Source organism: Aethalodelphis obliquidens, unplaced genomic scaffold (genome assembly GCF_003676395.1).
Source record: "Aethalodelphis obliquidens isolate GAN/ISIS:26980383/991018 unplaced genomic scaffold, ASM367639v1 scaffold14, whole genome shotgun sequence".
Lineage (NCBI taxonomy): Eukaryota > Metazoa > Chordata > Mammalia > Artiodactyla > Delphinidae > Aethalodelphis > Aethalodelphis obliquidens.
Genome location: NW_020837958.1, coordinates 1,151,510 through 1,169,549, shown reverse-complemented (window position 1 = coordinate 1,169,549; position 18,040 = coordinate 1,151,510). Strand labels below are relative to the sequence as shown.

General features: G+C 37.3%; 1 protein-coding gene across 8 annotated transcripts in view; it reads right to left on the bottom strand.

The window, feature by feature from the left end:
* The window catches only part of LPXN (leupaxin), a 44,167-nt gene that overhangs the window by 22,683 nt on the left and 3,444 nt on the right, over positions 1-18,040 (bottom strand). For 4 of the 8 annotated variants that reach the window (XM_027114622.1, XM_027114625.1, XM_027114623.1 and 1 more), the window contains 2 exons: positions 12,037-12,194; positions 6,518-6,564 (listed from right to left, as the gene is read on the bottom strand). In XM_027114622.1, coding sequence (XP_026970423.1) covers positions 6,518-6,564; positions 12,037-12,194 — 205 coding nt within the window. Of the gene's footprint in view, positions 1-6,517; positions 6,565-12,036; positions 12,195-17,087; positions 17,196-18,040 lie in introns of those variants that run through there. The other 4 variants (XM_027114629.1, XM_027114627.1, XM_027114626.1 and 1 more) reach the window with 3 other exon arrangements.

Genomic DNA, 18,040 nt, shown 5'->3' with positions numbered 1-18,040 from the left:
TGTCTTTCCTATAGACCAGGGGTAACTGATTTGAAAATCCAATGAGGAGAAAAATGTGTTCACAATACTAAGAAAAAAATATATCAAGTATTAAAGAATAAATCTAACAAGAAATGTGTAAGATTTCTATGAAGAAAAATCACTAAAAAGAAGACCTACCTAAATAAAGATGCATAATATGATGTCAGTTTCTCCCAATTAAACTATAAATTCAATGTAATCCATACAAAAATTATAACCAAATTATTCAAGTTCATAGGCTGATGCTAAAATTCAATACAAGCGAGAACACTCAAGGCAATTTTGAAGGAAAAAAAACCCAAACAAACAGGGATAACTTGTCCCAGTAGATGCGGTATCCTACAGAGTGATAATTTAATTTGTGTGATGTTGGTAAAGAAACAGACAAGTAGATCAAAAGTAGGGTAGACTAGAAAACCCAGAAACAGACTCTGGTACCTATGAGCACTTTGCATATGGTAAACATGGCATTTCAAATAATCAGAAACAGACTATTAGAATCAAGGTACATGATAACCTATTTGGAACACAATAAATTTAGATCCCTAACACACTGTACACACAAATGTGTTTTTAATGAATTCAAGATATAAATGTTTAAACAAAAATACTAGAAGAAAATGGAGGATTTTTTAATAATTTGGAGTGATAAAGACTTTCCTAAGAAAGGCATAAAACTGAAGTGATGTCAAAAAAGAAAACATATTGATAAAGATAGTATTAAAAAATTTAACATGAATAAATATTTAAAACATAAACAATATTCAAATATTTAAAAGTTGATTAATCAATAGTAAAAATATAACCCAAGAGAAACCTGAGCTAAGGATTTTTTAAAAAGTAAGTTTCAGAAAAAGAAATTTGAATGTTTACTACATAAAAATATACTCAATCTCAATCTTTAATATGGAAATTAAATGGTGAGATACCATTTTTTCCCCATGAATCAAAGTTTTGAAAGATTGACAATATGCAGTGTTGGCAAAAGTCAGGGTTATATCTACACAGATATATTTACATATATTATAGGTAGCTACATAAATTATAAAACCCTTTGCAAGGCAGCATCTATCAATATTTCAAATGCATATACCCTTGGATGCAGCAATTTCACTTCTAAGACTCTATCCTACAGAAAAATTGGACATATCTATAAAGATATAAGTACGAGAACATTCCTTAAAACACAAAAACAGAATAGTTTTTATGAGCAAATTGAAACTAAACTAAATGAAAATACAGTCAAATAAATTATGGTCCACCCATGCTATAGAATAACCCTGCAGGTGCTAAAAAGAATGCCGACATAGAATTTTATGAACTAAGGAAGACTTCTAATTTATATTGTTAACTTAAAAAAGCAAGGCCCGGAACAGTATGAAAAATATCCTTCCATTTATGTAATTTTAAAAGCACAGATACATAAGTATGAATATGCATACACAAAGGTCTGTAAGAAGACATACCTACCGGCACAGTTACCTAAGGAGCTGGTAATTAGGTGGTGGGAGGAAAGACTCTACTGGAGGTGGTCTCACATCTTACCCTGTATATCTCACATTTCTTTGACTATTTTTTTTTTTGGTGGTGCCAGCGTGGCTTGCGGGATCTTAGTTCCCCAACCAGGGATTGAACGCGGGCCCAGCAGTGAAAGCACAGAGTCCTAATCACTGGACCACCAGGGAAGTCCCTTCTTTGACTTTTTTTAAAGACTATTTTTTAGGGCAGTTTTAGGTTTACAGCAATATTAAGCAGAAGATACCTCTCTGACTTTTTATATATGTGAGTTTATAAAATAATTGTGTACATGAAGTTGTATTTTCAAAACAAAGGTCCTCTATACTAGAAAAGAAACAATGATGAAAACAGGTGAGGCGGTAGGGGTGGCAGATGGGGCATCAGCAGTACAATTCTCACGTGTATCTTAGTTATACACACATGCACACATTCATAAATAACGATTCCATAAACAACCTTCCATATACTACATTAATACAGTTACACTGTTGTGAGTCCTACTAAAATTATTTTTAAATATAAAATTAATATGTTAAATGTAGAACATTTTAAAACTGCAGAGGAATACAAAGAAAAAACTAAACCACACATAATCTTCCTTTTGAGAGGCAGTTAATTCTCTAGACATGCTGGCTTATACTTTTTTATTTTATTTATTTATTTATTTATTTTTTCATTTTAACATCTTTATTGGAGTATAATTGCTTTACAATGGTATGTTAGTTTCAGCTTCACAACAAAATGAATCAGTTATATATATACATATGTTCCCATATCTCTTCCCGCTTGCGTCTCCCTCCCTCCCACCCTCCCCATCCCACCCCTCCAGGCGGTCACAAAGCACCAAGCTGATCTCCCTGTGCTATGCGGCTGCTTCCCACTAGCTATCTACCTTACATTTGGTAGTGTATATATGTCCATGCCTCTCTCTCGCTTTGTCACAGTTTACCCTTCCCCCTCCCCACACTGGCTTATACTTTTACACTCTTCGTGATTGTGTATGATTTTAGAAAATTTGAATATTACTGTTTTTTTCATGTTTTAAAGTTAACATTTTTCCATATCCTTATGCACATTCTTATCTTTGCAAACGTAATAGTTAACATTTATTGAGTGTGTATACTACACCAGGCACTCTGTAAAGGGTTTTACACATGTTCTCTTTAAATCCTGATAAAAACCTTAAAGGTAAGTTTTATCACTCCCAGATGAAAAAACTGGGGCCTAGAGAAGTTAAAAACTTTGCTCTACCCAATACAGATGGCAAATAACAGAGTTTGGGCCTGCAGACTGTGAAGCTTGTGTTTTCTATCACTAAATTATCTTTTTTTTTTTTTTGGGGGGGGTAGGAGTTTATTAGTTAATTTATTAGTTTATTTTATTTTTTTTGCTGTGTTGGGTCTTCGTTTCTGTGCGAGGGCTTTTTTTTCTAGTTGTGGCAAGTGGGGGCCACTCTTCATCGCGGTGCGCGGGCCTCTCACTATCGCGGCCTCTCTTGCTGCGGAGCACAGGCTCCGGACGCGCACAAGCTCAGTAGTTGTGGCTCACGGGCCTAGTTGCTCCGCGGCATGTGGGATCCTCCCAGACCAGGGCTCGAACCCGTGTCCCCTGCATTAGCAGGCAGATTCTCAACCACTGCACCACCGGGGAAGCCCCTAAATTATCTTTTTAAATGATATATAAAGGCTATATAGTTTCCAAATGCATAATGTGTCATAATTTATTAAATCAATCACTTATTGTTAGACACCTAGATTGCTTCTGATTTTCACTGTTATAATCAACACTGCTACATAAATATTTGATATTTATTTCCATAGAGTACGCTCTGAGAAGTGGAATCACTGGGTTATATAGGTAACTGACTCTGGAATAATGTTTGCAATCAACATTAACCAAGAAGCTTAGCTAACAACCCACCAAACTGTGTGTGTGTGTGACAGAGACACAAACACACACACACACACACACACACACAGCAATAAATAAAACCAAATATTCTACGTCTTTCACTAAATATATTTTCAAAAATGACAACAAAATCTTACTATTTTACTTATTTTTATGTATTTATCAGCTAGGGAAAAATTAGAAGGAAGATGCTTATCTTCCTCTCTTAAGAAAAAAAGACTATCTCTTGGGTACAACATGTCCTGCTACTGACTCAGTTTGAGCATTTAACAAGGAAAATTTAGGAGGAAGTGGATCTCTTCCCTTCTTAAAAGACTTTGCCTTTTAGGTACAACATGGCCTCCTGCCCCACATAAGTTTGGGTTGTTTTTTTGTTTTTTTGGAGTAGGGGTGTTTAATCTAAGAACAAAAATGGTCAGATGACTGATTACAAGTGACTGATTTAGTTCTTGGAGGCTTCCAACAAAGTACAGAGGAGCTCTCTCTCACAACTCTTTTCAGGCATAATCCCTCAGTAATTGCCGCCACAGGCATGTGTCTCAGAAATACAAAAGGCAGCAGGACTGGGAACACATTCTTCTGCCCTGTGCCCCAGTGTAGAATAAATGTAGTTTCTTATATGGGTCTGTATAATCATAAAAACCTGTCCATCTCACAGGTGGGGTATACTTGTGCTTATTGAAAGAACTCTTACTGGTTTCTAACTAGACTCCTAGTGCAGTGTATAAAGAGAAACAGATCATTGCCAAAATACCCTAAGAGTAATTGAGTCAACAATATAAACTTCTAAATAAGAAATAAGAGACCTTGAAGAGTTGATGTTTGCCTCACTACAGGAAATGTTTGTGAAAAGGGAGAAACCTCAAATCAGAGCTCCTTTGATTTGTCCCCAGACCTATTGAAGATGATACAGGCGCTTAGCATGCCATCAGCAACAACTTCATTACTCAGAGGTTTTAATAATACAAATACAAGAGATGCATTTAAAAAAATCCAGACTTCTCAAGTGAGGGGCTTCAATTTTTTTCCCCATTCATTCCTCTGCAATATTTTTACGAAGTCTCCCTCCCTATTCTTACCAAAATTCTTTCTGTTCATATAAAAGATACATTTCTAAATACTATCATATTGTTATATTCATGACTAGTATTTCAAGGTATTGGTACTTTTAAAGTTGAAACTAATGTTTGGTTAATTTAAGCAAGCCAGAGGAAATGCTGGAAACAATGCAGGAATCTTGTTTCTGTGTCTCATGCTTCATCTGTACACGTGAGCCTTGCTGGCTCTGAATTATACCAGCCTCGGGTTTGCATCAGTCCATTACATATTTACTAGGCCACCTGGATTTCATATCACTCTCCCACTCAGATCTACACAATAAGTATCATTCAGTAATGGTTAAGTACATCGATCAAGGTCCACTCAGGAAAATACAAACACTAGGAGTAAGAAGAAGGAAGTTAATCCAGAAATTTGATTACACAGGTGATGGGAGAGCTAAGAAGCAAACAGAAAAATTGAGGGAACCCAGAGATTAGCTACAGCAGGAAGCCATGAGGCCAAAGGGACAAAGCAAAGAGGCAAAGTTACCAGAGCCCAGGAGTCCAGGTTAACAGGCATAAACTGGAACCACAGCAGGCCTGTTTTTTTTCCAGCTGAAGCCATAAAAGTAGATATAACTGCTGACAGAGACACTGTGGAGAGAGAGATTGGGGGAGCAAAGGCCCTAAATTTCCCTGCCTTTCACCCTCCAGTCTCTCCACAGTGCCTCCCATTGGTTGAAACCAGTAAAAGCCTACAGACCCCGGAGCCTGGAAAACCCAACCTGCAGGGTTCAGCTCCCCTGGAGTACAGAGCAGAGCAAGAGAAGAGGGAGAAAGGGGTCTGATGGGAAATAGATCACAGATTTGTACCACAGAGGAGGGGGTGTCAATAAGTTACCATTGGCATGCCATCAACTGATCACAATGCCAGATACACAGGAAAATGGCTGTTGGTTGGGCTGGTTCTCATCGTATACGTTCCTGTGTTTATTAGTATTTCCATTAAAGTCTTGGTTTTCTCAATTAAAAAAAAAATCAGTATTAACTGAGAGCCTATTTTGTACCAGGTACTGTTTTGTTGTTGTTGTTGTTTTGCTTTGTTTTCATTTTTTTACAAGGGGGAGAGACAGGAAGGCCTATGAGACAGGCCCACCAGGCAGCTTCCTAGAACTGGAATAAGATGGCATACGTATTAGTAAACTGGCTTCACTCCCATCAAAGTAGAAAGTGACTTAAAGTGAGGAGTTGTAAAAAGACTTCAAAAGATAGCACAGGTCCTTCCCTTATTTTTACACCGTGTGTGCACTATTGGTTGCAATTCTGAAACCAAGTAATATGTGGTGTAGTACTCTTCACCAAGCATGGACCTTTACTATCTACATTTTCAACCCTTTGTTTCCCAGAATGCTGTCTCACTTTTGTTAAAAAATTGCAAGCTATAACTGAAGAGAGACAGGAAAAGTGGCCTTTTAATTTTTTTAGACTGTCAATTCTGCCTTGGCCAGAAGAGATAATTTAGTAAGTGGATCTGTTTCAATATGTAACTTTTATTAAAAGGAAATCCCTCCATCACTAAATACATTTTGAGCAAATATGGAAAGAAGTATATATTCATTAATCTTCCATGGAGACACACTGTTTTAGTGCAGCCCTGATCCTAGGTCTGATTTTGTCGGCATCCTGCTGAAATTTCTTTAGGTGTTTTCTCTTTTGTGAACTGAAGCATGATATCTGAAATGGCTGGGCCAAAACGTCTGTGGTGACTTGGACTATTTACACTTTTTCAGGTGGTAAAGGAAATAGCAGAGCCCACCAGCCTGGACAACCCATCTAAAAGCCAGGCTCCTTGAGAAAGTGCCAAGTCAGCTGGGCAGAAATCCACCTCCGCTCACAGATCATGGAAAGAGGGGGAGGGTAGTAGGAATTCTAATAATAAACACCTACAAAGCAAATTATGGTCCAAACACAGGTGATAACAATTATCTAATAAACTTAATTTTTTAAATATATAATTTAAAAAATACCTGTGGACATGGGGCTCCTGGATTTTGGTAGTATACACGAGCTGCACCTAAGACATATAAGTGAAAGAGAAGAAAGAATGAATTTCTGTTGGATGCTGGATAAACAACAAGGTCCTACTGTATAGCACAGAGAACTATATTCAATACCCTGTGATACTAACACACCACTGTAAAGCAATTATACTCCAATAAAGATGTTAAAAAAAATATACTGTGGGGCTTCCCTGGTGGCGCAGTGGTTGAGAGTCTGCCTGCCGATGCAGGGGACATGGGTTCGTGCCCTGGTCCGGGAAGATCCCACATGTCGTGGAGCAGCTAGGCCCGTGAGCCATGGCCGCTAGGTCTGCGCGTCCGGAGCAACGGGAGAGGCCACAACAGTGAGAGGCCTGTGTACCGCAAAAAAAAAAAAAAAAAAAAAAATATATATATATATATATATATATATATATATATATACTGTGATAAACCATAATGGAAAAGAATACAAAAAAGAATACGTATATATATGTATAACTGAATCACTTTGCTGTACAGCAGAAATTAACACAACATTGTAAATCAACTATACCTCAATAAAATAATTCTTTAAATAAAAAAAAAATGTTGGTACTTATCTACACCCAGAGTTAGAAGATGTTTTTAGCTTCTAAAGGGGACGATAACTAGCCTATCTCTGAAATCTCCTTTCACAAGGCAGAGGAGTACCAGTCATCCCACAGAGAAAGGTCAAATTCTAAGCACAGTAGCTGGCATGTGAACAAATACGGTGTCCCCCTCCCTGCCCTAAAAGCACTGACATAGAGAAGTCATGGTACTCAGAAAAGAACCATAAAACAAACAAAATGAGTCAGAGCAAAGCCCCTTTAACTAGACAGGATGGTGTCTAGGGGAAGACTATAACACAATTAAGTTTAACATACCAGAAGAAATAATGAGTGACTCTAAAGGGTAGTTGGCCAGTAGTTTATTTCACGAACAAATATTTATTGAGTGCCTGTCATGTGCCAGGGCTGGGGATGCAGGAGTCAACAAACAAAAGAAAACAAAGGAACAGAAATGGTTCCTGAGCCTTACATTATGGTGGTGAGAAACATAATAAATTAATATAAAAAAATAATAAAAATTAATGAAGGGTAGGAGATAAGAAATGGGGGAGGGATGGCATTTATAAATATATTGGTTGGGGAAGGACTCACTGAGAAAGGGGCACTTGGACAAGGGCTTATAGGGGGTGAGGGAAGCATGCAGATATCAAGGGTAACATGATCCAGATAGACAGCACCCTGCAGCATCTATGGAACAGATAGGAGGCGAGTGAACCAGTGAGATAGGGGCAAAGAGTATAAGGGGCCAAGTCATGCAAGTAGGGTGACCATATAATTCATTATTCAAACTGGGACACCTGTGAGAGTGAAAGAGGGGACTAAAAAATAATTAATATTACATTAATTTTTTAAAATATGTATTTATGGACCAAAAATTTTATTTTATTATATTGGTGAACCAATAAACTAATTCTATTCAAAATAAAATTTTCTAGAATATTTTTAAATGACACACAGCTATGAACATGAAAGCCAAAAAATTTTAAACCTTTCATATTGATTATTGAAACATTTAAAAATAGCATAAGTAAATAATTATTCTTGAGATATAGATATATTTATATATACCTTAATTGGCTACTTAGCCATTGTTGCCTTTAACATTGTGATGTGAAAATTTTTCTGAAAAATGTCTTTCTTTTCAATATGATCTTATTTATTTTTATATTTTTTATAAAATTGCAATCCTCTACAAAGCTTCATTTTATGGTTAGTATATTTGAAATTGTTAACACTGCTTCTCCATAGCCCATAATAGTTTCAACTGAGAAAATACTCTCTCTCCAGATGCTGATGAACCTATAAGTTCAGAGCAGATTCTGCTAAATGGAAGATACTCTGAATTCTATTTTTTATATTAAAATGTGTAATTATTTCAGCTCCAATATTTTCACATGTGCTGTATTTCTGCCTCCATTCGGCCCACCTTTCTTCAATAATATTTTTACAGGACAGAGCTCTTAACTTGTCTCTATTTGTGATGCCTTTTAACACTTCATCAAATGTAGATACTGCAAAATCACAGGCCTTTACAATTTCATCCCATTCTGGTGGGAATATAAATTTATCCAATTAAGATCAGGAGGTCCATCAAAGTCAAGATGTTTCCAAAGCACGATTTTCAAGTTAGGTAATTAAACCATTTGAACTCTCATCTTTTGATTTGTTGAATTCCTCCCAGGCTTTTGTAGGGAGAAATGTGAGCTTCTTCCTTTCTGTAAGCTTTGTTTCACATAATTGCAACTTGTTAAAAACTTCAAAAGCTGACTTTTCATGCTACATTCATTGAATAATTTGATTAAATATTTCCAACTGATTTTGGACATAATGTGGCCTAAATTTAGGCTGCTTTACAAAGTGGTTTTTCAAAGGCTCAGGCTCACAGGCAATGAAGAGAGAAAATACATACAACCACACTAATATATTTTTACATTCAACAAGAGCTTCTGTCACAAAAGTTTTGTAGATGAGCTATATATATACTCTGATTGTGTACAAGTATACATACATATATAATTTGTAAATTTTAACAATTGCAGTTTCTATTTTGATTGGTGGGACACTAAAGCTTATTTGGATGCAGTCATGAATTTTGTGCATATCACAACCAATTCCAAGTACATATCTGCTCCATAGGCTTTTAAGTATGTAAGAACATTGATTTTACCACTATGCTCTGCTCCACCAAAATCTGTATTAGTATTATCACCCGCCCAAAACAACATTTTATCTCCATTCTTGAACTTTTCAACTAAATTTACAATGGCATTAACAATCTCATTTTAGACAAAAGAATGAACTTCTAAATATTTTGCTTTGATTCTTTGAATTGGATGTAAAAATTAAACCATTTTGAAATTAAATTTTCTAATTGAGGTCTCTAATTGATTTAATCTGTTATTATTATTTTTAATCTGGTATTATTTGATGGCTTGCAAAGGGAATCAATTAATTAATCATCACTAATTCACTTTACTTACAAGCACAAGAAAACTTGGAATTGAAAATGAGCAAAATTAATTTAGAAGAGTAATTTGATCCAAATGGAAAGGTGTGCTTTTCAATGACATGTAAACATACCTCCTGCAGCTTCACATATTGAATTATCATCTGCTGGCCCATTCTTCTTAAATTAGACATTAATTTTTGAAGTAGATCCTGATGCTTCTTCCCCATAGTTGTGTCTGTGGTTTTCAAATGGACAGTGATAATTCTATTCCCCCCACAGTGGATGGTAAACGTTAACAAATACTTAGATTACACATCCATTGTCAACTTTATTTTATTTTATTATTTTTTTAATTTGGTTGCTCTGGGTCTTAGTTGCGGCAGATGGGCTCCTGAGTTGCACCACGCGAGCTCTTAGTTGCGGCATGCATGTGGGATCTAGTTCCCTGACCAGGGGTCGAACCCAGGCCCCCTGCATTGGGAGTGCAGAGTCTAAACTACTGCACCACCAGGTAAGTCCCATCATCAAGTTTCTTGAGACAATTAAACGTGCAGTTTTGGTTTTGGTTTGAGCCAAGTTTCTTGAGACAATTAAACGTGCAGTTTTGGTTTTGGTTTGGTTTGGTTTGGTTTTTGGTTTGGTTTGCTGCAAAATTTAAAAGCATTACCAAATAATAAAACTAACAGTTATAGCTTTAATATACAATTAGTGACAAAACTGATTTAACAAGAACATTTAGATTATACTGTACTCTATGGCAAGAATGCTCAGCCTCTATTTCCTAGACACAACTTCTATGACCTTAAGTCACAATTTCCCATATTTCTTTCTGACCCTGAAGAGGCTCCCTGCATCTCACAGACCACCACATGGACCACAGCACAGCATGAGTGGTGCTATACCAAGTGGCCATCAGGGGAAAAAAAAAAAACCTCAAGGTTTTTCCTGCCACCACCTGAGACCAGAGGAGTTAGCTGCCCCTGACGGCTGTGCTTGAACTCTTAGCTTTAACGGCCAGCACCTTGCATATTATCCTTCAAAGGGAGCTGTCAGTTAGATTTTGTCTTATCAAGATCAGGAAATGAGAGACAAGTGGTCATTAGTCTTTTAGATCCAGCTACAATAAAATAAGAACTCTGTTCACTGCACGTGTGTTTTATATGCTACTACATGAGACTGTGAGAGAAGCCAGAAGAACCAAATGGAGGTCTATTAATCCATGCTGGTTTACTTTAATGCAAATACTAATTTTAAAGATTTCACACACAAAAAAAATGGAAAATCTGGGGTAAAAGGTAAAGTCAGTAACAGGATGTCAAGAAAATAAGCATAAACCCAGGCTCCTCCAAGGGAACCAAGACATAGGTCACCCCATAAAGTCAGTGTAAAGACTGTGGCTTTTATTCCAAATGAGATGAGAATTCATCTTGGGGTTCTGAGTAGAAGAATAAGATGATCTGATTTAAGTTTTACAGGATTATCCTGGCTGCTTTTTGGAGAATAAATTGCAGGGGGGCGGTCAGGATAGGGGATCAGTTAGGAATCTATGGCTATAATCTCACAGTGAGAACAAAGACAATAGCTCCTTAGTAGAGAGATAAATGTGTGTCCTTAAAACTGTATGTATGTAGCTGGAAGGAAGAACAGTTAAAATGGAAACCTACCCATAGGCTCAAATTTCAAGTCTGTGCTACTAGTGATTTCCTTTAGTGTACAAGGATGAATCAGAATATCATAGTTGAGAAACACCAGCTATGAAGAGCACCTACTTAATTCCTCTTACACTAATCCACTCTCATCAAGTAACCTTCTAATCATAAAGTAGATGCATGTAGACTTATCCATAGGAAGGGAATACATATATCAGCAAATACTAGTATCTGTTCTACTTGATAGTTTAAACTCTAACCAGAAATTAATAAATTGGATTTCTGGGGGGGTTTTATACATAATCTTTTATAAGTTTAGTTTGTTTGTGATGGTTCCCTAGAGCTTCGTCATCTCTAGATATACTAATTGAATTTCTTAATATATTCAGCAGAAAATAAGAGCTGGAAAGTGGCTATCCTAAAAAATCCTGAGAAGATCTGGCTGAGCTGCTGCCTGGCCTTGCCCAGGTGACCTCTGGCCTTACTGAGTGCCAGTCCAGTCAAACTGCAACATGCATCTCTGATACCCAGATGGTGATATCAGAATATCCCAAGTGAATTAGGGAATACTCTGCCTGTTACCAGGCCCTCAGGAAAAAAAAAAAAAGTTCTCAAAGGTTTATTCTTTTATGATGATTTTTCTCCATTCTCCTCTTCTTTCTGAAAACAACCACCTTTAACTTATCATTGAGTAATTCTTCTCTCTTTCTTGGATATATGATTTTCCTTTTGCATCATTTTATGTAAGATACAGTTAATTTCCAGAAATGCACTCAAATATCTATATTCAAGGTACTCCAATAAATGAAAAGTTACCGGAAAGGGACTTGAGTCATCCGGAATGGAAGGGGCACTTGAGGTCTCAGCATGGTTACTCTCCTTTCTGGAATGCTGATCCAGGGGAGGAGAAGCTGTGTTGGAGTATTCATCACTCTCCTGGAGGGTGGAGTATTCCAGTTCCTCCAACAAGGCATCTATATCAAAAGATACAAGGGAATCATGACATAGAATATGTACGTTTTCTGGAAAAATTATCCTCTTAAATAGCCCCACTGTGCCTCCATTCATCTCCCTCTTCTCTTGGGTCTTAAGAGAAGGCTAAATTCAAACATCCTCCCTTACTCCTTATTTGACTTCAAGAATATGGTCTATTCTACCAGGAGATGTTAATGCCCTCTACATACTGTAGCCTGCTTCTTATTTCCTACGGTTGCATTCAATTTCATAGTCTTATTCTACAATTTGTCTTTTTATATTGCAGCATATTCATTTTTATCATTTATTTAGAGTGGATCACCCATGAAGATCTCCAATTAGAAAAATGTAAATGCTACATATTTTTTCCCAATTGAAAAATATATGCAATTATATTACAGTTTTCCAAAACATACCTGTACAGTAAAACTTATTCTTAATCCTGATAATTTTTTTTCTTATATCCCAGCACATAACAAAATTCTCCAAAGTATAAGTATTCTGTCATTTAAGGTGTGGGGAGAAAAAGGGATTAGAGGGGAAACAGATGTTGCAAAGTCAAGCAAGATGCTGCAATCCAAACAGCTGAGATTTGTTTCTCTCGTAGTTTTCTTGGGAAAAACCAATGGACTTTATTGTATGAGTATTACACTGTTACCTTTCTGTTTTGAGGAAATTAATATTAATAATAAAATTAACACAGGACAGGCATTGTGCTCAGGAGTGTATATACTTCTTATATATTTAATTATATATTTATATATTTAGTCATCCTCATGCTTTGAGGCAAGTGATAGCATTGTCCTTATTTTGTAGATTAAGAAAGAGACAAATACCTTGTTTAAGGCCACACTGCTACTGAGTGCAGAACCCGGCTTATCCTGGGCTACCTGATCCCTGGCCCCTGCAAGTCAAAACTTCCAGACCCCATTCCCATGTGGATTCTCTGGATCATCTTGGCACGACACTTTCCTTTCTGAAGCTGTCTCCTCGTCTACATAATAAAGCAGTTGTATCACAACAGTATTTTTTTAAATTGCGGATCGAGACCCACTAGTAGATCTCCAGTGGATATCTTACCACAGATTGTAGTTTTTCAACTTTGCAAAACACTGGATTATATTATTTCTAAGGATCTGCCTAGCTCTAAAGTCTTCAGATGAGGAAAATGAACTTTACAGGTCATTAAAAAAAAGATTTTATTTCAGATATTCGGGGATGGGTATTTCTTAATGGCATAAGAAAAGATCTAAACATTTCTTACAAATGAAATCCTCTACAGATCTTTCTCAAGAATCTAGCTCACAAATATAATGAATTTTATGCACCATTTTAGAGATAAGCAAACTGAGCTAAACTCTTCAGGGCGAATGATCCTTCAACAAATAAACTGTAATGGAAAAGAAGAGATAGAGGGGGAACCAATAGGTTAAAAGAGACATAAGAGACTTACAACCGATTTCAATGTATGATTCTTAAATAAACAAGCAAAATCCAAACAAAGAAAGAAACAATTAGTAATACTGAACAGTGACTGAAAATTCAATAAGTAGTAAGTACTGTTAACTTATTTTAGTTGTGATAGGATATTTGATAATATTAAGTAATTTCTGTTAATATTTTGGGTGTGATAATGGTATTTCATGACATTAAGAAATTACTATTAAGGATATTATGGATATGATAATGGTATTATGGTTATTTGTATAAATGTATATATATATATTTATGCTGAAATATTTACATATGAAATGATACAATGTGTGAAATCACTTTAAAATAATCTAGGAATGGAAGGCATGGGTGGATGTATACATGAAATAAGATTAACCAAGAGTTGATAATTGTTTAAGGTGATTGATGGGTACATCAGATCTCTTTAACTATTTTCTTTCCTTCTGTAAATTTTAAAATTCTCTATAATAAAAGGTTTTTAAAAAGAAGAGGAAAGAAAAGAAAAAGTAAGGTAGAAATAGAAAGTAAAACTTTTTCTCTCAGGACTTTACTAGCCAAACTGAATGCCAAATCTCTGAGTTCCAAATTTTTATTCTATAGCCCTTTATTAAGATATAGCTTCTTTCTTTTCTATTTCTTAAGCTTTGCTCCAAACAGAAGTCATGGTTCCTCTTGGATTCAAAATAAAAAATTGGGACTTCCCTGGTGGCGCAGCAGATAAGAATCTGCCTGCCAATGCAGGAGACACGGGTTCGATCCCTAGTCCAGGAAGATCCCACATGCCGCGGAGCAACTAAGCCTGTGCACCACAACTACTGAGCCTGCGTGCCTAGAGCCCACGCACCGCAACTAAGAGTAGCCCCCTCTAGCCACAACCAGAGAAAGCCTGAGCACAGCAACGAAGACCCAACGCAGCCAAAAATGAATAAAATTAAATCTTAAAAAAAAAAAAAGGCATTTACAATAAAGATGAGGGGAGAGGGAAGACCCTCTGCAAGAGAAGCAAACAATACCACTAGGAGTAGAAGGTTACCCTTAGAAGCGCCAGCTAACCAGAGTTACTAAAACTCCTTTCTGGGTCATGAGTTAACAGGCCTTTCTCTTCCTGTTTCCTATGAGTGTACATATCACCAACACCCCGAGATTATCTCCCTTTTGGCCAGATGCTGTGATTTGAAGATGCCTAATTTCAGCATGACAAATATGGGATTACTGGTGCAGGGTAGGGGGTATCAGACTGAACACGCTGCAGTCCATTTTCATAGCGCCTCATCTGTGGAAATCAAACAGTGTCAACATTCACAGGAAGGGAAGTAAGTGAGGTGTCTTGAAGGTCTCACTAGACTGTAACGACTTCACTCAGAGCCAGAGTCTGCTCCCGCTTCCCCTTTATCTAGCATCCCCATGTAATGAGGGTTTAAGTAAGACTTTCTGGGTGGATATAAACTACTAACCTTGGGGGCAGTACTGCAGAGAGGAAATATTGGCCCGCCTGGGCTGACTTGTCCTCCATGCTATTTCTCCACATTGGAGAGGAAACACCCACCCTAAGTCTTTTGGGTGGTTATTGAGCCGATGACAATTTGAAGAAGCGATTGAGGTGTAGCTATTAACAGCCTAATGATGTTTAGCCACCTGGATAACATACATGAATGTTACCTTCCAGGCCACTTGGTACTTTTCACATTTCTGGACCAAATTTCTCTACCATTCATCCTGCTGAGGAAATGCAAAACTGCACAAATCTACTTTTTAAAAAAATATTAAATTATCTGGGTTATCCTATTGGCTGGAACACCAGAGCCAACAAACTGCTAAAATGGGAGAACACCTTGTCACTTAATCGGTTTTGGTGTCAGATGCTCCTAAGAGTGACACTGAACAAGTTATTTTGTTTTTCTTAGTTTTTTCATTTGAAAAAAAACAGTGGATAAAACCTATCTCAGAAGGTTGCTTGGAACACTAAAATGATTAACATATGTACAAATGTAGCTTAATAAGCTACACTGAATAAGCATTACTCCCCTTGCCGATTACCTACATTAAAGCCATGAGGTAGCCCTAAAATAAAAAAGCAGAACTGGACTCTGGAGGAACTTGTACAGAAATGTGAACTTCTCCAACCTTCACACAGGATAAGAACTGGGAGTCTACCCCAAATCCAAAATATATTCTACTCCAACTATCAAAACAGACTTTATTTCCAAAACAGTTCAATATTTATTAAACATTAAATACCCTTCTCCTTCTCATTAACATCTCTTCCCTCCTGTAATTTGCCTTCCTTCCTTCCTCTACTCCTCCAGCTCTCAAAATACTTTTTTTTTTTTTTTTTGTGGTACGCGGGCCTCTCACTGTTGTGGCCTCTCCCGCTGCGGAGCACAGGCTCCGGACGCGCAGGCTCAGCGGCCATGGCTCACGCGCCCAGCTGCTCCGCGGCAGGTGGGATCTTCCCGGACTGGGGCACGACCCCGTGTCCCCCGCATCGGCAGGCGGACTCTCAACCACTGCGCCACCAGGGAAGCCCTCAAAATACATTTTTTTTATAAAGACAACATGCAAGATGTTTTTTATTGTTGTCATTGGCACTTTTGACATACCCCAAACATACAAAAACCCAGGACACCGTGTAATTATGCAGCGTGAACATTGGGTAAAGGTGACTCAGTGTTAGTAAGGATGACAGCAACAAAAGTTGGCAAAAGATATGGAATGAGTCCCAAGAATGACAGACCTTACATTACTCCAAAGGTTTGAAATCAGGGATCTCTCTGAGCAGTGTGGTCAATGGCTTCACTGCTGGTTTCAATTGCTTTGGAGTGGAAGGAGGTATCATATTTGCAGGCCATGGTAATCTGTTCCTTCAGAATTGCTCTCAATAAACATCTTAGCAGTGAAAGCACTGGAGTAATAGTGCTGTATCTTATTTAATACTAAACCATGGAACAAATGAAACTGCTCTGGCCTTTCTCCAACCTTTGCGAATCCCTCATTCTTGTACTTCTATTCTATTTCTTCTCAGAACACCCTTTAACCCCCCTCCTTTTTCTTTCTTTTTCCCCCCAAATCACATCTCTGAACTTGCCAACTCTGTGATCACCCTATGATCTCCAGCAGCCCCCAAGAGGCAAAATGCTCATAATAAAATGACAATTTCAATCACAATTCAGCCCCAAAGTATTTGTGCAGCGTTTACTCTGTGGTTAGCACCAAATTCTCTGCCTATTGTGCCTCTGCAAACAGCAAACCCATAGTTCCCCAAAATAACATAGTTCCTCATGCTTCACTCTTGGTTGGCCTGAGGTCAGGAAAGAAGTGAAAATAAAATTTTCCAACACTATCCTCCATCTGGCTAGAAGTATACCCCACCACACATGGAGATGGCAGCCAAGTCTTCATTCCCTCAGAGTTTCTCCTCCAAGAAGCTCCTCACTCACCCAACTCTTCCATCGTCACACACCCAAGATGCTCTGGTACCACAGGTTGTGAAGAACTGTTTTGGCATGTGTTGAAGAAGAGGACCGCAAAGGAACTGAATGAGCCAGCGTGAAGCAGCCTCTATAACCCTTTTTGGTTCCTGTATTTGCTTAGCACTTCCTCTCTTTTGATTTGATTTGGTGAGTTTCTTTCTTTTTTTTTTTTTTCTTTTTTTCTTTTTTGTAGGTCAGAGTTTTAAAAAATGAGCCTGACATAAAAGGTGAGTAATTGGATTTGAGTTCTGGCTGTGCATTGGCCAGGGGGATAAGAATCAAAACTAGTTTTGAAAAATTTGAGAACCTACTATGTGCCTGGATTCATTTTGAATTCATGGGAATGGCAGATTTGCACTTGTGTTTTTGCCCAGTGTGGGTATCCTGCTGTAACTGTGCATGATGGAATCTGATTTTTTTTTCCCCTGAGGGACCACGGAAGCACAATCTCCTTCATAAAATTTCCATCAGAGTTAACTAGCACCCAATTCATTTTGCTTAATTATCCAGAAATTGTGCTTACCTGGTTTTCTGAATAGATCATCAACCCATTAAAGGCAGAAAAAAAAAAAAAGAGATACAAATGAACTTATTTATAAAATAGAAGCAGACTCACAGACTTAGAGAACTGAATTTATGGTTACCAGAGGGGTAGTGGTGGGGAGGGATAGTTAGGGAGTGTGGGATGGACACACTGCTATATTTAAAATGGATAACCAACAAGGACCTACTGTACAGCACAGGGAACTCTGCTCAATATTCTGTAACAACCTAATTGGGAAAAGAATTTGAAAAAGAATAGATACATGTATATGTATAACTGAATCACTTTGTTATATACCTGAAACTAATACAACATTGTTAATCAACTATACTCCAATAAAGAATAAAAAGATTAAAAAAAAAAAGGCAGAACAGGA